Genomic DNA, 24,158 nt, shown 5'->3' on the forward strand with positions numbered 1-24,158 from the left:
AAATTCTAGCCTCTGGCCCCAAATGCCTGGAGGTCCCACAGTAACTCACACAAAGAGGGGGGCAGCTATAAAATACAAGACCACAGCTCCAAGGGTGCTCAAAGTGACACAGAAGAGCGTGGCAGTGGGGGAGAGGGACCCAGAAACTGGCTCTTGGAAACAGCAACGATGATTGCTTGGGCCCAGAAGCAGAGCAAATTTGTTATTTCTTAAAAATATCTTGAATCTGTATTTCGGTACAAATCGTTTCCTGTATATCCCTGTGCACGTTATTTTCCCTGATGCATTTAAAAATGTCTTTCCAAGAATGAGTTCACAGACCTCACCAGACTGCCAAAGGCTTCCAATGTACAAAATGCAGAAACAAATCAGAGTCCGATGCCAAGAATACCAATCCACGGGGCTCACTGGAAACTTGTACCCTTCCAAGGGTGGGCCACTTGCCCAAGATTTCCAGCCAATCCACGTATCTTTAAAAATGGACTCATCTCACCAAAGAAAATAATCTTTCTAACAAACGGGTCACCAAGATAAAGACACTTCACAGCTGTGAACTTCAGATTAGAGTCTTTCCAGGGCTCACCAACCACCTCTTGAGGGAGTACTCCCTCAAGAGTATGGCACACTTCAAGAATATGGCGAGAGTATGGCATCCTTCACATACAAACTACCCTTTCCTAGGGCAGACATTAAAACCAACTCATGCATATCATTTTACACCTCTACGGCCAAGTATTTTCAAGTAAATTACTCTAAGTATCTCAAAATAATACCAAGAGAAACCTTAAAATGGCTCATGAAAACATTTCACACTTCTCTCCCTTGGCATACAGGATTCCGTCGTCTGAAACACCCACCCCTCACCCAGGAGGCCACTCAGGAGTTAATCCCTACCTATGTCCAAGACCTAGTTCAAGAATAAAATCATCTCCTCTAAAAAGCATCTCCAGACCCTGTCAGACTGAAAGGGCTCTTGGCATACCCCCAAGCAAACCACCAACACAGCACTCTTCAAACCATGGTCCAATCTTTCTTTTTCATCTTGGTCTCTTCCTCCCAACCAACACTTAACCTATTCAGAGCAGGATCTGATTCTAGCTCACTAGTGTATCTTCCTCAACATTCATTGATTTTTTTATTAAGTTTTTCATTTTAATTCCAGTATAATTAAATCTTTTAAAGAGGTCGTTTACAGGGGCTCCTGGATAGCTCAGTCAGTTGAGCCTCTGAGTCGATTTCGGCTCAGGTGATGATACCAGGGTCGTAGTATCGAGCCCCACATCAGACACTGCATTGGATGTGGAGCCTGCTTAAGATCCTCCCTCTCTCTCTCCCTCTGCCCCTCTCCCCAGTTCACTAAGATAAAAATAAAAAATATTAAAAAAATAAAGATGTGGTTTACAAAAGGCACTTATTATAAATATGCGAGTGAAAAATACATAAGTAAACCAAAACCTTAAACCTTTTTTGGGGGTCTACTTATTACATCACTGCTTTAACTCTATTCATATTAATTCATCCTATTACTATGAAAAGGATGTTTCAAAAGTTTTGAAACCTAAAAGTACTTGTTCTACACATGGCAATTTTGAAAGAAAGAAAGAAAGAAAGAGAGAGAGAGAGAGAGAGAGAGAGGGAGGGAGGGAGGGAGGGAGGGAGGGAGGGAGGGAGGAAAGAAAAGAAAAGAAAAGAAAAGAAAAGAAAAGAAAAGAAAAGAAAAGAAAAGAAAAGAAAAGGGATTTGCTTTTGTATCCTGGTTGTAAGCTGAGGTGAGCCCAACTTTGAATTTTAAATAAAATTCTCAGGCCTGCATGCTGTAAGAAATCTCAAGTCCTCTCTCAGATTTCTCAGAACGTGCAATGGCTTATTTCCTTCTCCATGGTTCACCGCCAACTCTTGAGTTTTCACTTACTCTAGTATTTTATTTGCTTTTTCCCTTCTCCTGCTGTTTGCTTCTGAGACCGACTATCCAAATGAAAGGCAGTCAGACCAGACGTGACAATAAGGACTCTGTCCCACGGCCTCCACGGGAAGCAGGCACAGAAGCCAGCTCACAACACCTGCTGCAATCAGCTCAGGAGGCTCAGGACTTGGAGGACGAATGCCAGCTCCACGGCTTGTTGTAGCCTGCCTCCCACTCGCGGCCAGCCAGCCAAAGTCACATGTGCTCCCCTAATCCATCCCATAGGAGGCCCTGTTTCTCATTAGTCTGCCTCCAGCTCCCCCCATGCCGACCAAGATACACCTTAAGCCTTCCCTTTTTTTGCCCTAAAGTTTTTACACCCTCTGCCGAATACAAGTGAGGGTGATGATGTCCCTACTGCTGCAAGCTCCCAATCAGCAGCCTCTGTGTGTCGCCATTCAGGTGGTCTTCCCTCATCTCCACCTTGCTCACGGTACCACATGATCCCTTTGTAAGGACTGAATTTAAAGTCTCCCAAGTTCTCCATATGTACACCAGACTGTACCGATGGTTCGGAGGGATGCAGCTTTGTAATGGCAACACCCACAATTTGCAATTGAATATTCAACCTCCTGCTTTTAGTCATCTTTGAATCACCTGCACCTTTGATTTTTTTTTTCCCACTAACCTTGTCTCCCCGCCCACTCCCCCCACACACACAGCTCAGCTCTGAGGCTCCTGCCCTGTTGCCTGTCTCTTCTAGGCCCCCTCTTCGTTCCTTTCTTCCTCTTCATTCTCCACCCAATGCCAGCTCCTTATTTATACAGACAATGTGTACTTCCCCTGCCACCCCCACCCTTTTGTTCATCCAAGCTTCAAGGCCGCTCCTGGATCCCTACCTACAAAGGAAATGGAAGTTCAATACAGACCCGTCTGTGGCCTAATGGTTGTAAGAAGGCCAGGAAGATATTTCAAGGTGACAGCTTTTCTCTGTCTTCCGCAGGCAGGCCGTACTGCCCTACACACAAAGAGGAGGTCCCCCTGCACGTAATCCAAGACCCGCACCCCTCACAGAGATCTCTGTCCATTCCCTCTTCCAAATACACTTTGAAACAGCATTCATTTGTTATTTTCTTAACACCCAATGATGTGTTATTAGATTTTTAATTTTAGTTCCAGTGTAAGTAACATACAGTGTTATATCAGTTTCATGTGTATGATACAGTGATTCAACAATTCTATACATAATAGATTTTTACCTAAAACGGGGCTAAGTTCCCTTAGAGCCTGAGAAATTCAAATCCCGTATCATGCCAAAACAAAGACGACTACTGATTAGTCATGTTATAAAACATTTCTTGATTTAAAAATAATATGTGGGGAGTGCAGTGTGACTCATGACAAAACTCAACCCGCATTTTGAGAGGTCACATTACAATGCTTTCAAGACAACCCAATGCCAGATGGCAACGAAGCAGCATAATAACAAAGAAAAAAGGACAAAAACCTAAAAAGCCTCTTTACTGAATAGCTTTCAAGTCACAGTGAGGAAACCATGACAACAAAATCCAACACTGTGGATGACAAACCTTCAACTGTCATGGCTTTACCCACTGGTACTACGTCGACCTGTTAACAAACAAGAGACTGAATCTCCTGAGAAGACACAGCTAGTAACTGCTGCTGTCAAGTAGGTGGTTTGTTCAACAGTGCTTTCCTCTTCTAGAATCTTCCACAGAATTTATAAACAACAGATAAACCATTTAAGTCAATACCACTGCAACCCTAATCAGGCTCCCCTACACTAATGACTTCTACCATAAAATTCCATGATTACTTATTTTAGTTGTAGAGCTAATACACCTGTGTACAGAACAATCCAAGGAGCTTTAATACTTAATGCTTGTGACAATTACTTTCTTAAAGGCATTCGTCTGTGGTAAAGGTCATTTAAGGACTTGTCCTAAAAACAGGGTCATAGTTTACTAAAAACAAAAATACAGGTTACCAGGTCTAGGGACTTTTCATTTCTTTGCTCAAACCACCCCCCCAACTATGTGTGCATATATATGCACATTAGTTGCTGCCAGTGATCCTCAATGTCCCAAAAGAAATGAATGTCTGTGACCTAGGGATGCTGACAGCTCTGGGACACTTAAACTACACAATCACAATGACACCAAAATATGTAAATAATGCTCAGATGGCTAAACTTTACTTCACTTGTTCTTAAAGCCTTGGATGCCCAAAATGGTAATTTATCATTTAACAAACTTATGTTCCATTTTAAGAAATGATGAACACGAGATACTGGAGTTCAGCAGCTTTAACCCATAAATAACCACATAACCATATTCAAATTTTCTTTTTTCACAAAGAAAAAAAGCAACACTGTAACCTATGGAAAGTGTATTTCTGAAACAATCATTTGTTGAAAGTATGCTTTATACTATAATTTTTGTAGTGGGGTGTTTTTTTTATTTTACAGATGAAAGTACATCATTTGAAAACTGCAGTTTACTATTCCAAGCACTCAATTGAAATTCTTATCCTACAATTGAAAATTAACCACCACTTCCTTACAGCAAGCCTTGGAAAATCTGGTACATCGGACAGTACAATAATTAACATGTCGCATCAACTACCAGTCCCCTTTCCTCCGAAGTCATATCGGCCATACAGGGGAAACATGCCTATGCCATGAATCCTACCTCCACTAATGGCAGAGCGGGCCACGCAGAATACCCCTTTTGAGGAGAACAACTACCAAAACTAGACACGACATTGTTTAACTCTTCCTTACAATATTAAATACCTAAAAAAGATGTTAAGGAATTCCCAAGGCACAAAAGATTGGCAAAATTTCAGAAGACTGGCATTTGCTATTGGCAAGACTGGACTGGGGAGAAACAGACACTCATGTATTACTAGGAGGTGGGGGAAGCAAAATAGTAACCCCTATGTAATTATCCTTCAATCCCACAATCACCACTCTGGAAACGTGCCCTGAAGATACACCTCTGACTATAGGAAACTGCATGTGCATGGGCTGTTTGTAACTGAAAAATATTAGACACTACCTAAACGTCCCAACATAAGAGATGGGTTGAATAACCTATGATACATACACACAGAATAGAGTACTATACTGCTCCAATGAAGAGTGAGGAAGAGCTCTACGAACTGATATGGAGTGGCCCTGCTCTGAATACATCTTTTTCTACAGCTTTGACTTTTGGAAGCATATTAATCTTATGTGTACTCAAAAGATAAGAGGATAGGAAAGGGAAAAAGAAACCCAACAATTGAAAGCAAACTGAAAACTAACCAACTGTGTTTCAGATGAGTATTATAACCACACTAAAAGAGGAGGAAGGGGACCAATCCAAGTATCTTATGAACACAGCATAGAGTAGATAGAAGGAACCATATGGACAGGGACTGGGTTTGAAGTTATTAGCGTGAACTCACGATTTCAAAATATATGTGTGTGTGTGTGTGTGTGTGTGTGTGTGTACCAATATATGCAAGCATGCATACGTGTGTTGTGTGTGCTCATACATGTATATACATGTAACCGTTTCCCAGCTCTATTTTATGTATATATTTCCCAGAAGCGGAGACATCCCAGGAAAGAGAGGCACACTTAGGGCCCTACACCGTGGTTTCTAATGCCACCTCCCATGAAAAGGAGCCAGAACTCCTCTGAGAATTGACTGGGAAATGACTAGGCCAGGCTAGAGAAGCTAGAAGCCAAAGCAAGAATATCCTGCTGTGCCAGAAAGTTAAAACATCACTCGGAAAATGACGGAGTATGTCACAAGGACACAGGAATCAATTCGAAAGACTTTATACTGGCCAAATCTGTTATAATTTGAGCACCAAAATAATTTCAGTCATGAAGCCCTGGATAAAAACAGGAATCTGTGGCACACGGAATGATGGTAGAAAGAAAGATGCCCACCATCCTTATCCCGAGAACCTGATAATTTGTTATCATACACAACAAAAGGGATTTTATAGATGTGATTAAGTCAAGGATCTTGACATGTTTATGCTGGATTAGACAGATGGGCTCAATAGAATAACAAGACCTCCTCACAAGAGGGAGAAAAGAGGGTCAGAGTCAGAGGAGGAGATGTGTCAACAAAAGGGGAGGTCAGAGAGATTTGAAGATGCTACGCTGCCACCTTGGAAGATGGAATAAGAGGCCACACATGAGCCAAGGAACACAGGCAGCCCCAGGAAGCCGGGAAAGGAGAGGGAAAAGACTTTTCCCCTTACTTCTCCCAAAAGGAACACAGGTGTGCTGACACCTTGATTTTTAACCCCAAAGACCAATTTTGTACTTCTGACCTCCCAAATCATAACATAATAAACTTGTGTTAAGTCCCTAAAGTTTTGATAATTTTTTACAGAAGCAATAGGAAATTAATACAGGATACAAGTCCACACCAATGATTAATAGATATGCTAATTCTTATCAGTTACTTTGCATAAAAGGCGGGGGGTTACATTTACCAAGATCTATACACTTTTACTTATTTATGAGAAATATATTTTTTGAAATTTAACAGAATATTTTGACAAAAATCTTTATTAATGAGTATAAAATAACCTAATTATTTTATATTAAAAAGACTAATTCCAATTTTACTTTTTGTGTACATTATTCATGTAACAATCTAAAGGATTAATATGCCCTCATATGTATGCTTTTAGGCATTCACAAATGTATAAATACACAAATAGAAATGAATTTAAAGTATTGAACTGTAGCTTTAAAATTAAGCCTATGAAATAAAACAAAATGGGTATCAAATTTACTCTCTGAATAAACTATTCTAGTTTTCTTAATAAACAGAAAATCATATTATCTTCTACACATATTTATATTTCTTTGTATTAACTATTTATAGTATCATCTTTAACCAAAGTAATCAACCTTCTTTTTAATCAAGCATAAGAAAAGTTAGAGAGAAAATAAAGAATAATTTAGATATTTTTCTGTCCACTAGCATTTATGCCATACAATTTAAACAATTTTAAAGTATAGTTAAAAGGTATCATCAAAAGCATTTACAAATTTTGTTCATCTACTGCCCTTATAAAAAATAAAGTAAAAACTATACTTAATGATCACTGTTTTGTAACTGTTTCTTATTTAGAACTGTTTAGGCATCCAAAGATTATTTATTAATTAATTATTGCTCTAAGGTCTTAATGTTACTTAAGGATTTATAATTATAAATTAATTTATGAAAAATATTTTTATATTTACGTACACTTAATTCAACATAACATACATACATAAAGGTATACTAATCCTCAGGCATATGTCTCGGGTACTTTCACAAGATGAACACACTCCTGTACCCAGCACCCAGATCAAAAAAAGACTTTACCGGAACATTGCAAAGGCCCCTCGTAGCTCCCTCTAGTCACCACCTGCCCTAGGAATGACCACTATCCTGACTGGTAACAGCTTTGTCTGTTTTCAAATTTAATGCAACTGGATCCTGATATTTTGTATCTTCCATCTTTATCTCAGCATTAACTTTGTGAGATTTATCCAAGTTCTGAAGCATAATGATGTATCATTCATTTTCTCTGCTACGAGGTATTCTATCATATGACTAAACCGTAATTTATCCATTAGATTGCTGAGATGGACATTTGGATGGTTTCCTGTTTGGAGTTATGAGCATCTTTCTATATGTATTTTGGTGAACATAAGCCCATATTTCTACTGAATGTATATTTAGAGGTGAAATTGCTGAATCAATGGCATATACTGTGTCTGGCTTCAATAGCTACTACCATTTTTCTGAAGTATTTGTACCAACTTACATTCCCAGTAGAAGTTTCTCAGAGTTCCACATTCTAAAACCTCACCAGCTCTTAATTCAAAAATCTGGATTAATTAACGACAAATTACTCAATATTTATTAGCCTCTAGCCTTTAGTTTAAAAACTTACAAAGGTCTTCATTTAAAAAAAGGCATTATAAAAAAAAAGGCATCATAGCTTGGTTTTTTAAATTAAAGAAATTGAAATATATTTTAGGTGATGTATGTATATTATTGCCAGAATTTTCTAACAAAGAATCACCTTTGTTCACCGTTATTTTTCTCTTTGCTACTGGTTACATGTTCTTGAAACCACCGTGAATGGGAGCAAGTTGTCTACACAATCCAAATCATCGTGTACTGCTGACTGCTGTGTAGGCCACACTGTTGATTTCCAACTCTGAGCAATTAATGTGGTCTAAACTCTGGAAAAAATCTGAGTTACGCAATTGTGCTCATCAAGAATTAAATGCATGTAATCACTTCCACATAAAGTATTGATCAGCAGCCTTGAACACAGTTTGTGCTAACATTTCCAACAATGTTATGCTCCTTAGAGTGCTAGGTCTTCCATTTCATGTATTCCAGTCATGCTCAAGAAGAGGTAATTAGAAGATTTCCCATAGGTTATAGCATTAAAAAATATTTCTTATGAACCCCATGAGTTGCAAATGATACCTTTTCTATCGTAATACTATGGGCTGTAGTTTCAACGATTATTATGATGGCATTTCGTGTTTACCAAATAAACTAAATGTTTATATACATCTAGGTATAGATGTTTATAAACAGTGGATCTTAACAAATTATCCATGGGGTATCGTTCATCAGGATAAAGAATCAATAAGCAATACTGGGGCAATACTCAGAAATCATTGCCATAAGAAACAGAGTTTCTGGTAATAGTGGGTATGGTTATCTGGATTAAATTAAATCACTGAAAACAATGATAAAGGCCAGATAAAATATAAAAGAACAAGACCTTAAAAGTATTCAAACTCTGAAAAGACAGTGGAGGAACTTCTAGACCAATTTCTGAATGGAAGTCTTAACTAGAGAGTGGAGTAGAAGACATGAGCACAGGGGCGCCTGGGTGGCGCAGTCGGTTAAGCGTCCGACTTCAGCCAGGTCACGATCTTGCGGTCTGTGAGTTCGAGCCCCGCGTCAGGCTCTGGGCTGATGGCTCAGAGCCTGGAGCCTGTTTCCTATTCTGTGTCTCCCTCTCTCTCTGCCCCTCCCCCGTTCATGCTCTGTCTCTCTCTGTCCCAAAAATAAATAAACGTTGAAAAAAAAAAAACAATTTAAAAAAATAAAAATAAAAAAAAAAGAAGACATGAGCACAGACTTGATTGTACCCTGGCAGTGCCTACCACTAACCCAAGCACAGGCTCTAGTGGGGGTTGCAAGGGCCAGAAAGGTCTGAGTCCAGGTCTTCCCAGCACATGCAGTTTTGTGAATCTCCTACCCTGAGCGGGGCACTGAGGAGGGGGGATTACACTCTCTTAACAGTGATGGAGAAATTAGATCTATTCACCAACCCCTCCACACACATTCACACTCCTGGGAAGTGCTGCGGAGGCTGCCCTGGGACGTTATGATCTCAGACCTAGAGCCTCAGAGATTTGCACACTAGGTGCAAATGACCTTGGTCTGAGGTAGCCCTGATTGGCAGGGCCCCAAAGCAAACACAAAGCCTCTTAGAGGAGGGAGCATCCACAATAGGCTTCAGGAAATACCCACAGATTTCAAGGCCAACAACCAACAAGCAGTAAACATAAGTTCTCCAAGAAAACAAGATGAGTTGTACATGGGAAAGATTGTATAACAGACACTATCTCACATCACAGTCTCTTAATATTGGAATTATCAGACATAGTGTAAAACAGCCACATCTAACAAATGCGAACAAATAAACCACAACTGGAAGATAACTATAGGGAATAGGAAATTATAAAAAATACAGTAGGCTGAAAAAACAGATAAGCAGAATTTCTAGTGGTAAAAGAAGTTCCACACATGGAAAACAACCATAATTAAAAAGTCAATGGCAATGTTTGGCATGAGACTGGACACAGAAGATAGAAATTAACCAAACAGAAAATGACACTGAGAGAGAAAAATATGGAATATGTAGAAAGACACAAAATATAGAAAGTACACCGACAAAGTTTAATGTATATGTGGCCTGAGTTGCTGACGGAGACAGAGCAAAGGAGAGAGAGAATGAACAGAGATGATGGCTAAGAATTTTCCATAATTGATGAAAAAGGACAATCCACAGATTCAAGAAGCACAGAGAATCCTAAGCAGAATATAAAGAAGTACCCAGTTAGTTACATCACAGTGAGTCTACAGAAAACCAAAGACCCTCCTTCTCTTCCCAAAAAATAGTCTTAAATGGAGACAAGGGACAAAGAGACAGATTATCTTCACGGGAAAAACAGACTTCAAGAAAATTCAGAACATAAGATAATGAAATAATATCTTCACAGTACTAAACCAGAACAAAAATAACTGCCAACCTAGAATTTAATACTCAGAAAAAAATCTCCTTCAAAAAACAATGACTTAACAGACAAAGAGCATGCCACAAGCACTCCCAAGCTAAGGAAACCTGTGAAGGATATACTGCAGTCATGAAGAAGTGGGGCCAGATGGAGGGAGTGAGAACTAAGAAAGAAAAACAAAACAAACAACAACCAAAAAAGCAGTATATACGTGGGCAAATGTAATTGAACACTATATTACAGTAATAATGAGTATTATATTATTACTTAATAATAAAAGAGAGTTAAAGAGAAAGAAACAGAACAAGATAGACTATAAAGTATCAGGCAAAAGTAATATACATCACAGGGGCACTGAATGGAGTTGTTGGCTAAGGCCTGTATTTTACTTAAAAGATAGCTTCTTTTTTAAGTTCAGCTTTTAATAAGTTAATGTGCATGATGTAAATTTTAGGGTAAGCAGTAAAATAATAAAGAGAGAATCTAAACACCAACCTTCTGTAGAGAAAAAAATTAGTGCAAAAGAAAGTAAATCACTATACAAGAGGAGAAATTAGAGGCGGGAAAAGAAAAAAAGTCTGAAAGAAAATGGTACAATGAATCCAAATATACTAACAACTACACTAAACGTAAATGGAGTACATGCTCCAGTGAAAAGTTAAGTACTGGTCAAATTAGATTTTTTTAAATACTATGATATTTACAGAACACAGATCTACAATATAAGAATAGAGAGATGTTGGAACACAAAGAATGAAAGAAGGTATGTCAGCAAATATTAAGCAAAAGAAAGTTTTGTGATTATATTAAAATGAGCCAAAAACAAGCCTCTAGGCAAAAAGCATTACTAGAAATTAAGGTCACTTCACAATGAAACAAAGCCAATAAACACTTGAAAACAACAGCCTCATTAGTAGTCTTGATCTTACTATTTAAAACCATGGTGAAATATCACTATATACCCATTCATTAAAAAACCTGAAATAACAAGAGTTGAGAAGGCAGTGGGGATCCGATACTGCACTGGTAGTGTGAATATAAACTAGTACAACCTCTCTGGAAAACACTACAGCATTTTCTAGACAAAATGAGTTTGCATATATTCTACAACCACTCATTCCATTCCTAAGTATGTATCCTAGAAATACTGCATGCTTATGTGGTGCAAAATACATAAAGGAATCTCCGTTGCAATATTTTGAAAATGCCAAAAGCTGGAAAGAGCCTAGTGTCTATCAAGAATAAATAAGTAAACTGTGATATCTGCATATACTCAAAATCAACATTGGGATACGATATACCGGTGAAAAATTAAACCATACAGATACTTAACAACAAGAATGTCCCACAAACACTAAGCCAAAAAAGCAAGTCACAAATAAATACATACCGTATTGACACAAAGTACAAAAGCAGGCAAAACCAATCTATATGGTTTAGGAATGCACACACAGGCCTCCAGAGGAAAGCATGGGAATCATCGCTATGGAAGTCGGGATAGTGGCCCCCTCTCCAGGGAGGAAAGGAATCGTGACTGGGGGAATTCAGGGCTGTGGTCATGGTTTTTTAACTGAGTGGCAATTTCTGGAGCACTGGTTTTACAGTATTCAACTACACATTCTTTTAATGCACTTTTACAGAGGAGGAGGAGGTGGAGGAGGAAACAACCAGGAAGAATTGATAGACATTTTCTACACTCAAAAAATGATTCCTTCTCTTGAAACACATGTCCTGAGAGTGCCCAGATGCCATGTAAGAGGTCAGGCCCCCCCGAAGTCACTCTACTGGAGAGACCACATAGAGGATGGAGAAGATGTCCCAAGAGTCCCAGCTGGAGGCAGACACGTGAGTGAATGAGGCTTCAGATGATTCCAGCCCCAGGCACCGCTGACCGCAAACACTTGAAAGATCCCAAGTTAGAACTGCCTTGCTGAGTTCAGTCAACCCCTAGAACCATTAGAGAGAATGGGAAAATGATAATAAGGGTTCTCCTCTTACCTGGCTTTTTTATGTTTATTTATTTATGAATATAATTTATTGTCAAACTGGCTTACATACAACACCCAGTGCTCATCCCATCTGGCTTCTTTTCTTGAGGCTTTCTGCGGGTGAGAATGAGATCACAAAGCCTTTCCTCCCTCCTCTAAAGTCAGTGCTCCACTCACCTAAGCATCAGCGTAAGGCAGAGGTTCTGAAATGGGGGCAAATTCCCTGCCCGGAAGACCTCTGGCAATGTGTAAAGGCCTTTCTACTTATCACTGAAGGGGGAAGGACTGAGTGCTACCCACATCTAGTGAGTAGAGGCCAGGGACGCTGCTAAACATCCCTCAATGCCTAGGACAACTACTACGATGAGGAACTGTCCATCTCCAAATGCCCATAGTGCCAAGGTTGAGAAACTCTGCTCTAAGAGTTTATGCAGTTGGGTACCACAAATAACCAGGAAAGAAGTAAGAAGAAGGAAGCTGGGGGTAAGGTGTGGACCAGAAGAGAAAGACAATAATGAGCAATGAAAATTCCAGAGAAGTCAACAAGGAAGGAAGGGAGTTCTTAATGTGCCTCTTGTGAGGGCAGCGGCTTTTCTGAGTGGTTATTTCATGTGAGAATAGATGGGAATCGAGCATATGTAAACTAGTCTCTTTACATACAGAGCTACCAAGTAAACAAAACACTGTCTTTCTCACAAGCTGACAGAACTGACCGTAGAGCGATAGTCTTTCAACAGAACAGGATATTGTATTATTGCTTCAAAAGCCGACAACGTGATCTTGATAAATTCTTCCGATGCAATCAGTCCTAGGAATACAGTTAATTATTACAGGTGTTTATTTTCATGTTCGAAATCGCGAAATCAAAGTACTTCAGACAAAGATGTCAAATGCCCCACGGTCTACTCACCCACGGCTCCATCTAGGTTAGTTTCTCCTGAGTCTATAGATTTAATATGACTCTGTAAAAAATAAAAATAAGATTGCAAAATAACTCTGAAAGGAAATACAACTGATCTTTCTCCCAAAACTGCACTTATCATTCTTCATGAAGTAATTCCTCAAAAGCATTAAATACTATACACATAAATATCATACATACAATCACAATTTTAAAGTATGATCATATGAATAATATATACATACAGTGAACATACAGTTCACTATCGATGAGATGTAATGTCGGAATAAACTCATTGGCAATAGAAGCACAGAAACGTCAACCTATAAATACTGAGGACAATCTAACTGATACATAACCATTTCCAGCATGCCACACTTGTTCCCTTACTACCTGGGAAGTTGGTAAGGATGCACGTAATCAGGTGAAACAGTCCTCTCCAAGGAAGGTCAAGCCTTAGCTACCCTGTGTGCAAACTGCATCGAGATGTAGCAGTTCAAGGCTTGCCTTCACGGTTAACTAGCGTTGTTGGTCCCTCATATATATTCTATCTAAACCCCAACCCTGGGCCTCCATGCAGAATGACCCCCAATACTGTTCTGGAGGCAGGCCTGAGCAGTTTGGCTGTGAGCTCCCTGGGCGAGTTTTCCAGTCCCCAGCTGAACGCTCCACACAGAAGAGTTACTCCGTGAATATGATCTAAACAAAACAGTAGAAGGGCGCCTGGGTGGCTCAGTCGGTCGAGTGTCCCACTTCAGCTCACGTCATGATCTCATGGTTCATGAGTTTGAGCCCCGCATCAGGCTCTGTGCTGACAGCTCTGTGCTTCTGATTCTGTGTCTTCCCCTCTCTCTGCCCTGCCCCACCCCTACTTGTGCGCACGCTCCCTCTCTCAATGTAAATAAACATTAAAAAATTAATTTAATAAACAAAACAGTATAAACAGGCAGTGCCACCATACTAGTGACGTGCGGAAGCCCTGCAACTTAGTTCTGTCCCCTGGCTCAAAAAATAATACATATATGGTATTTTATATGTAATAACAAGTAGCAAACAAAATATAAGATTACCTTGGAATAAAAAACATAAGCAATTAGTCTGGAGGGAAAATGAAGCTACGATGATCCAATGGTTCTTCATAAAATATTTGGTAAATAGAAATGACTATATATGACATATACATAAGAACATATGTGTATGTTTGGGGGTTATCAAGAATAAATAAAATCCTTACACATATATTTGAGTTAGGAACTAAAATGTTCCCAATTCTCTGCATGAGCTTCCCACACCTCATTCATTCATTTGGAGATAATGACTGTCATGAATTTATCATTTCCTTGGCATGTTTTCATAGTTTTACTAGATATACATGTGTCCCTAAATAGTGTACTGTTTGTTTGGGTATTTTTGAACTTCACTGAAATGGCAGAAAACTGTATACAGTTTATACAAATGGGATAGCATATAGCCAACAATTGTGGGGGGAAAAAGAAATTTTTAAAGCTGTAGGAAAATACTTATGAGTCAAAGTTAAATAGAAACAAGACAGAATACAAATACACACACGGCATCATCTCAACCACACACAGTGTAACTCATATGTATGTTAGACGGTTTCCTACACACAAGTGCATATATGCAAATTGAAAACACTCTGACCGCGTCAGGCTCTGGGCTGATGGCTCAGAGCCTGGAGCCTGTTTCCGATTCTGTGTCTCCCTCTCTCTCTGCCCCTCCCCCGTTCATGCTCTGTCTCTCTCTGTCCCAAAAAAATAAAATAAAACATTGAAAAAAAATGAAAAAAAAAGAAAACACTCTGAGTAAACAACAATATGTTAACAATGGCGGTTTCTCAGAGTGGTGGAGTTATGGGTGATTTTTTTCCTTCAAATCTCACTGTAATTTTCTACATATTCTTTAATAAGCATATATTTTATAATTTAAATAAGCACAAATTGCCTTTAAGAGAAAATCTTAAAAGACATATGCTCTTTAAAAGCTAAACATATAACTCACTTTAAATTGGTTTTTTCAATCTATGATTACAAAAACAAAAAAGACCACAAAAAAATAACATAATACATAATACAAAAAAAAAAGTAGCTTGTCATGATAATTTGGTTGAAATAATTTCACAAAGTTCCAAAAGGGGCACATAACTTTTGCTGAGTAAATACGGAATTGACGTTGAATAAAATATTCAGAGAAAGAGGTCTTTTGACTTACATAAATCTATTTAGAGTTCTATGGATTACTAAGTAAAGAAAGAAAGCCCCACACAGTGTTTGTACTCTGATCTTTCCTGTACATATATTTTAAAATATAGATAATACACAAACACAGATGAGGACAAAAGTTTCCAAGGAAGAAATCACAGGGACCCACAAGCAGAGGTTTCCTTTAGGAAGACAGATGCCGGCCTGGGAGGTGTGTGTGCTTTCACATTTCATTCTCTGCCTTCCACACTATTGGAATTTTCTAGTCATATTACGTGTATTAATTTTTTTCTTTTCTAATGTCAAGGAGGGTCATCTCGATAGTGGAATTATGGGCTTCCTTCAACTTACTTTGTTCCCCTGTTTAATTAAAAAAAAAATCCCTACTGAATGTTTCATTGATTTACCAACGTTGATGTCTTTTGATATATTTCTTTTTCTAGTAAGCATGAAGGCATATAAATTAGGAAAAGAAACCAGGCGCACTAGTCCGCAGAGAGGGCTCACCTGAGATGAGCCATCATGAATTTAAAGTGAGACTAGTTATAAAAAGATAAATAAAAATAAAATAAAATGAGACCAGTTATTTTGTTGTTTTTCTCTAGCCGTATCTAGACACTCAAAGCCGGAGGTGGAGAAATAAATGGGACCAGAATTAAGGTCGGCCAGAGGAGGGTACTGGAAGAAGAAAGCAAAGGGCGTTACAGGTTTGCATAAGGCAGTAATGGGGACTGAACAAGGGACTCGGAGCTGAGTGAAGAGAAAAGTGAAGTCATTGGCCCTCGGGAGGGCAGGACAGTGAGCGGAAAGGACTAAGATGAAATTAAGTCTCAGTTTAACCGAAAGGCTGCTGGAGATGGGGAACAGAGGAAGGGGGCTGAAAATCAGGGGTGGTGGCCAGCCAGTGTGACACTGGAAATGAGGTCATGGATGCTGGCAGCTGAGAGGAGGAAGATAAGTTCACGAGGGAAGAGGGGGCAGAGAGGCTGAGGTGTTGGAAGGATGGTCCGAAGGGATGTCTGGTTTCCCAAGAACGTGAACAGGCACAGCATGGAGAAACTGACAGTGAGCTCCACTCTAGAAGATTCCGAGGAACGAGCAGCAATGACCCAGGAATCTGTAGGAACACAGCACAGGGCGTAACACAGGCCATCTCCTGAGGGTGCCAGCTTCAAAGCTGGGAGTTTTAGCAGAGGAGCAAAAAGCATGGATGCCTACCCCACAGCCAGGCTCACTGCGGGGAGGAGTGGGGGGCAGAAAATGACCCCCTCCAGAGAGGAAAGCTGCACCTCAAGGGCAGGCCGGCGCTCTGCAATATTAGTCAGTACCTCAAAGAAGCTGGAAATGAGCTCCTGTAGCAAACTATGTATGTGAATTAATCCATGGTTCATAAAAGGGAGGAGGGAGACTCAGAATAACATTTGTGTGGCAGAGAATAAACACATTTATCGTATTTTTAAAAATGTAAGAGTGCACTCTCTCTGCTCTACCCACTGCAACTGAAGTCCATACCTACCAACAAAACAATATTCATTTAAAACAAAACTCTGCAAAAGACAGGAAGCATGTCTTTTCTTAAACAATTATCTCAACGCCCAGGATAAGTGAAGATCTCTTAATAATGGAGGTTATGATTATACTTTTGTATTAAAATCTACCAGAATAATTTTATCACTTCTTGTGCTTGAAAATTAGAATCGTGATGGCTTTTTTTGTAGGAAATTATAACCGCCACACAATCACTGCACTTTTAAAAACTAACAAGGCCAGAACGTAAGAAAAAAAATACAAGAAAATCCTCTTCGTCAGCTCATTAATCACCAGCGTTTTCAAAAGGACACAAGAAACACAGTGAACATTAGGTTAACATACATCATGAGTTCCCGAGCGTATTTCCTTAATCTCACTACTTCCTAATTCCCAGCCCAATTCAATGGAGGCCCAAGAGAACGATGGTATTCACCACAGGATTTCCCCATAGCACTTCCCCAGATGTTTTACTGCTCACACTGTCCCTACTTTTTTTTTTTAACTAGAGAGGGAGGCGGGTATGATGACACATTGTTTCTGTTAATAAGAAGGGAAAATAGCAATTATCAGCTTTTGCCTGGACCCTTTGAAAGCTTAATAATGGTTTTAAAGGTGCCCTGCTAAATTGTTTCCAAATACTTCCCTCTTTAAAACATAAAACGGGGGCGCCTGGGTGGCGCAGTCGGTTAAGCGTCCGACTTCAGCCAGGTCACGATCTCGCGGTCCGCGAGTTCGAGCCCCGCGTGAGGCTCCGGGCTGATGGCTCGGAGCCTGGAGCCTGTTTCCGATTCTGTGTCTCCCTCTCACTCTGCCCCTCCCCCGTTCATGCTCTGTCTCTCTCTGTCCCAAAAATAAATAAACATTGAAAAAAAAAAATTTTAAAACATAAAACGACCACAACTTCATTATCGTTGGGAAAAAATGTTTATAAAACGTTAATTCCTATAGTCACGTGTCCGTGTATAAGAAGTATCCTGAATTTTTTTTTTACCAAAAAATAAAAATAAAAAAAAATAAGATGTCTATGAGTCAAATAGGCAAACGATGCCTGGTGGCAGCACGAAAACTGAAGCTAACGCAAGGTACAGTCCCACTGCTCCCTCCACCCGGCGGGACCCTCCTAACGAGTGACCATCAGCCCAGCCTGACTGCCGTCTCCACACCCATGGACGGCAGGCCTGCAGCTCCTAAACAGCTGCTTCAGGGGAAGCCCAGAAAGTTCTGGGTGCCAAGCCACTGCCACTGGGCACAATTACTGAAGACGAACCACACTTGATACCTCAGATTAGGGCAGATCAAGCTACTCTCCCAGATGCATTTTGAAAAATACTAAAAATACTTATCTCCATATGGAACAATAAGGCTTTCAAAACACAGTCCTAAACACATACACATGAATGAACTGCTCCCTCAGGCCACCAGGACAGAAGATGCACTGTGCTGTGGACAGTTTCACAAAGCCATGCTGTGCACCGCTCTACAGGACACTTAGAGCTGTGCAGCCCCCTTTGCTCCCCACAAAACAAACAAACAAACAAACAAACAAACAAGACTCTCAAATAAGTCCAGGAAACCGCTACCTGAGCAAAAATTAAAAGAATTATTTCAAAGCACAAAACCCAAGAGGTTTTAATATGCTAATCTGCACTGTGAATTTCCAAGGAGCTGTAGGATGTCAGATAAGTTCCCTTTGCCTGGTGGCATCAGTAGGGCGCTGTCACCTCTGTCATACCTTTGGCATCTTCTGGACAGATTATGAATCAATTCACAGAAGCAACCACCAACTCTCCACAGTGCATAATAACATGCACAAGAACTCTGTATATAACTCAATTTGGGTCCTTCATTTTAGTCGGTACTCCTTTCCCTTCACTACTTTTTCATCAAAGCCATCAACACTAAGTATAAGAACAATAAAACACAGCTAAGGCCAAAGTACAAATGCGGTGAGAAAAATAATGGAAAGATTCTGGGCCCAGCCATGACTCAAACTAGGAAAACAGCCCAAAGAAAGCCAAATGACCTTTTCCATTTTATTTGCCTAAGCTCGCTCTACCTAAGTGCCATTATCAAGGAAAAAAAAATACCGCCAAAGATTTTCCCATATCCTAATTATCTTTTGACCAGGCACACTATTATCTATTCCCAAAAGGGCCTATATTAAGAAAACCCTACAGAATACCTCCCAACCTGCACAGAGTTCACCCATTCTTGGGAGAAATGAGGAGATCCCTCCTTGGTGTGGCCTCCTCCCTTGTACGGAGCATAGATAGCATTACACAGAGCAGATGTGTTCTCTCAAAAATACACACACACCATTCCTGAATGTCCATGAAGACTTTTAGTTGGACAGATTTGCTTGTTCCTTGAAAACAAAAAGTGTTCTCAGCTAACGTAGGCAGAGAAAAGTGTTCCGCATGAGAACAAAAATAAGAGAAGAGACAAGGACAATTATCCCCATCCCAAATAAACACTGTGCCAAAAGATTCCAAGATGGCTGCAGGGGCAAAATCACCATTGCCAGGCATCAATATGTCGGTACAGTGAATTACAGAAGTATAGTCGTGCCAAAAGGATACCTACACAGTACTTAAAAACAGATTAAAAAGCAAATTAAAAGAAATTAAAAGCAAACATAAAAGAAGGTGGTAAGTGAAATTCTAATAATTTGCAAATTCATGAATGTACAACCACAATTCTGTACTTTACAGAAATTAGGATTCAATGCACTTAGGATGATAAAGGTTTGAAACTGGGGACAAAAGGACCCTACCGCATCCCCTGAACACACTTCTTAAAAAATCAGTGACCTCCACTCAACATTTGTACTTCAAAACTTCATACTTTACGATGAACCTTCTAGAAAACTACAGTCTCATTTGGGGATGACAATCATTTTTGTTTTTTAATTTCAAACCTACAATAAAGTGGAGATGTTCACTTCATCTTAACTAGAAACCTCAATGGCATTTTGAAAATCTCAGGTGTTTGTTATTAACATCAAATAAGACTGGAGATACCGTGTGACAAACGTCAGCTTTCTCTTTGTGTAGCTCCCCATTTTATCAATGACATATACTGTATTCCAGGCTAGGAAAAAAAATAACATCATTCATGAGCCATAACTGAACAGAAAGACTACTTTTTGTGGGCAAAAACTGAAATAAAAGATAGGACAATGATTTTTCATTGCTACCCTTCTCACCAAAATTAAAGAAAAAGTTGAGCTTAACTTGGAGAAATGCCATCCTCAAAAGAGATACTGTGCATAACTGGACAACATAAGTAAATCATGATGATAATACATTCCCAGCATTCCATTCTTGCCAGGTTAAATTTCTTCATGACGTTTAATACTAAAATCTATTGAAGTGTTTTCTACAGACATATTTACCCTGCTTGGGCGCTATCTGAACAAAATACATTATCAAGAGAGAATGTATTTTTCTCCAAATGTCAAATTTTATTACAGTCAACAGATAAAAATATAAAAAGGTCACTTCCCTAGAGACAAATAAATACCACAAGGATTTTAAAATTACTTCATTCTGACACCAAATTCCACAAACAGTAGAGACAGCCACATTTTTATTAGGAACGTGAAAAATTCAGTGTTACTCACAAGAATAGTTCCATAACTGAAAAGGAACTCTTCTGTTACAACTTGAGGTCGAAACACCTGTGTGATGAGAGTTTCCACAGATTAAATCCTAAAAGCCACGTATAAGAAACCAAAAATGAAAATATTTTGTCTGAGTTGATATTTCTAGGCTCCAGCTTACCTAGACAGGAGTCACATTTCTATTATTTTTTTCCTAATAAAATAGTACCTGAGAAGTTACGAGGTGAAGCACTATAGGCATCAGGGGGAGACACATCTTCAGCTGTTTCGCTTGGACTGTTGATGGGTGTTTACGACCAGAAACATTGGCCAAGGCGTTAAGAATGTCACCTGCAAAGCACATCCAGGATCATTCATGAAGGTTACAGACCATAAATACTTAGGGACCACTGGTCATGGCTGGAACACTAATGGGATTACTACAGTAATTAATCTCTAAATAAAAGAAATGGGTAGGGGCTGTGCTGTTTTCTTCACACATATTGAGATTATAACAGAAAACTGTAGCCTCAGGGGACAGAATGGATATAAGCTTCATCTTTCATCTAGCAATTCTAAGTAAAATTTATATAGTATTGATTTTATATATGATTTCTCTTCCCTTTTTTTTTTTTTGTCTTTTCCAAATTTTAACCATGAGCACTTCTTACTTCTGTAAACAGGGAAAGGGTATTTAAAAAATTATATATGAACACGGGCATATGGGTGGCTCAGTAGAGTGAGTGTCCAACTTCAGTTTAGGTCATGATCTCACAGTTTGTGAGTTTGAGCCCCATGTCAAGCTCTGTGCTGATAGCTCAGAGCCTAGAGCCTGCTTCAAATTCTGTGTCTCCTTCTCTCTCTGCCTCTCCTCTGCTCATGCTCTGTGTCTCTCTCTTTCAAAAAAAAATAAACATTAAAAAAATCTTTTTAATTATAAGTGAGCAGATTATAGCTTGCAATTTTAAATAATAAAATAGGATGGAAGTAAAAAAGATCAATTCCTAAAACTTCTCATTGGATGAAAAGTCCAATAATAAAACTTACACTGTGGACATCTGAATCTTAGCCTCACACCCTGAAACAGGATGAGTCTGGCACTAAGCAAGTCAACTACCAATCGACCACACTGTAGCCTTCGGGTTAAACTTTAAAAGGTTATAATCCAGGGGCGCCTGGGTGGCGCAGTCGGTTAAGCGTCCGACTTCAGCCAGGTCACGATCTCGCGGTCCGGGAGTTCGAGCCCTGCATCGGGCTCTGGGCTGATGGCTCAGAGCCTGGAGCCTGTTTCCGATTCTGTGTCTCCCTCTCTCTCTGCCCCTCCCCCGTTCATGCTCTGTCTCTCTCTGTCCCAAAAAAAATAAATAAACGTTGAAAAAAATAAAAAAATTTTTAAAAAATTTAAAAAAAGGTTATAATCCAAACAATATTTGAAATGTTCTATTTTCAGTCATTAACAACTAAAAAAAATCTCTCAAAGTATTAGTAAGGAGCAAAAAGATACCATTAATCAGCAATAAAGGTATTTTCATTATTCTGATTTAATGCTCTGAATTTCTGAGTATATTCTACCATAAGGAACTGGATCAAATTTAACATTTTAAACATTTCTGGTTTATAGCTACATCTGCTGGAAAAGCATGGAATGAAATTTAAGCTAAATGTACACATTCCTTAGATTACTTTAATTTCTCCAAGTAACAATGAAATAACAGATCAGCCAGAAAAAAAAAAAAAAATCTTTTGCAAATTAATATTATTTAAAGCTTTTCAAACCGAAGAAATTTTCAAACTTTGAATTTTATTTTTTTTTTAATTTTTTTTTTCAACGTTTATTTATTTTTGGGACAGAGAGAGACAGAGCATGAACGGGGGAGGGGCAGAGAGAGAGGGAGACACAGAATCGGAAACAGGCTCCAGGCTCTGAGCCATCAGCCCAGAGCCCGACGCGGGGCTCGAACTCACGGACCACGAGATCGTGACCTGGCTGAAGTCGGACGCTTAACCGACTGCGCCACCCAGGCGCCCCCAAACTTTGAATTTTAATATCAAAATTCTTTAATATTAAATGCTAATCCTTATGCATTTTTAAATTCTCTTAAGGGTAAATAAATGTGTGGCTGTAACCCGAAAGAAAAAAATCTTTTCTTCAGAATTAGGCAGAAGGAAATCTTGAGAAAGTCACCTAAAACAAAAGGCCCAAACCCAATTTTAAGCTCTTACAATCTTTTTCTCGTGTTTATTTTCTAAAATTGCCAGTTTACCACAGATGACACCTCAACGTAACCTTTAGCCTGCTTGTTGCCTCAGTCATGTCGCTGATGTAAAATAATTGTAAAAACAGATAAAGCAAATCCTGAGTTCAAATCTTGAAACTACACATTCAAGAAACAGTGTCACTGCGCTTTCCTGTGTTAAGTGAGAAACAAGAAGAAAAAAGAGGCGAGGCCTAAAAGCCCAAGCGCAGGAAGGGAAGCGTCAAGGGGCCTGAGGAGAATTTACCCAGGATCCGCGGCAGCTCGTGCACAATGTGATGGATGAGAAGGTCCAGGCACTTGGACAGGTATTCATTGCTGCTTTGCAGGTCCTTGCCTGGAGTGGTCTTTCTGCTGTCTCTCTCGATGTACATCACCAGTCTACATACAGGGAAGTGCAAAAGATTACCTCTCATGATAAAACAGTTGATAGCATCCGTCTGAAAACGTCACCAAGGCAAATGTTTCCAGGGGGCACGGTCCCCGTCATGCTGACATTTAGATTTTAGCAATTTGTCAGGCACCGTCTGTTTTTTGCCTTAGAAAAATCTACACGTTTATGAGGAAAGAAAACAAGGCAACTCTGAATATATCTGCCAATGTATTACCAAACAATGCCCTCATTTCATTTAGCCTTGGCCCACGAGAAGGAAACCACATTCTCCAGATGACGGATGAAAGGCAGAAAAAGGCGTCTGGGCAGAAGAATGCTCTTGGAGTTTCAAAGGTTCAAAGTAGAACCACAAGTTGTCTGCGCTCGTGTTGGTCATTAGTACTAAACTTGCTTGGGACCTCAGGCAAGTCACATGAATTCCAGCTCCTTCACTAAATTGTGTACATGAATCCAAAGAAAGATTTTCATTTCAACACTGGGTGATACAGAGAGCAGACACTACATCTAAACATCTGGCTTTCACATGTCCCTTTGTCCCCCAGTTTTAGGATATCTAAAACGAGACTTCTGCAACCCACTGGCATTCAGTAGACGTCAATCTCTGACCAACTGTGCCTAGCCCAGACCCACGGAACATATTGGGCCATCACTCTAGGTATTGAGGGTGTGGTTAGAAACTTATAGGCTCATGTTTCATCCCGTTTGCTGGACCCACCAGGCGCCTTCCCAAGTGCCCATTCCCCTCAACTCTCAAAAGGGCGGCGAGTTCACAGGCTGCATCATATGAAAGCCTCTTTACATCTCCCAATGCCAACATCCCTCTTCCCAGCTCCACTGTCCCTACCCTCTCACCCAACTTCTACTTCCCAGAGAAAACTTCCTACCAACTCCTACTGTCAACTGGGAAGAAGTGGTTTTGCACAAAACGCTTAAAAGTATACTGATATCTTAACACTTAGCATTTACGTGGCCCTCTTTGTAGATTTAGTCATGCTTTTGTCTTTCTGCTAT

The 24,158-nt window shown here is 39.6% G+C and overlaps 1 protein-coding gene across 1 annotated transcript in view; it reads right to left on the bottom strand.

Annotated features, from left to right (window-relative positions):
* Positions 1–24,158, bottom strand: part of ULK4 (unc-51 like kinase 4) — a 572,731-nt gene that overhangs the window by 358,917 nt on the left and 189,656 nt on the right. The window contains 5 exon segments of the mRNA XM_030328370.2: positions 12,961–13,055; positions 13,158–13,209; positions 20,520–20,576; positions 20,728–20,849; positions 23,001–23,134. Of these exon segments, the coding sequence (XP_030184230.1) occupies positions 12,961–13,055; positions 13,158–13,209; positions 20,520–20,576; positions 20,728–20,849; positions 23,001–23,134 (460 nt within the window).

This window comes from Lynx canadensis, chromosome C2 (genome assembly GCF_007474595.2).
Source record: "Lynx canadensis isolate LIC74 chromosome C2, mLynCan4.pri.v2, whole genome shotgun sequence".
Taxonomy (NCBI): Eukaryota; Metazoa; Chordata; class Mammalia; order Carnivora; family Felidae; genus Lynx; species Lynx canadensis.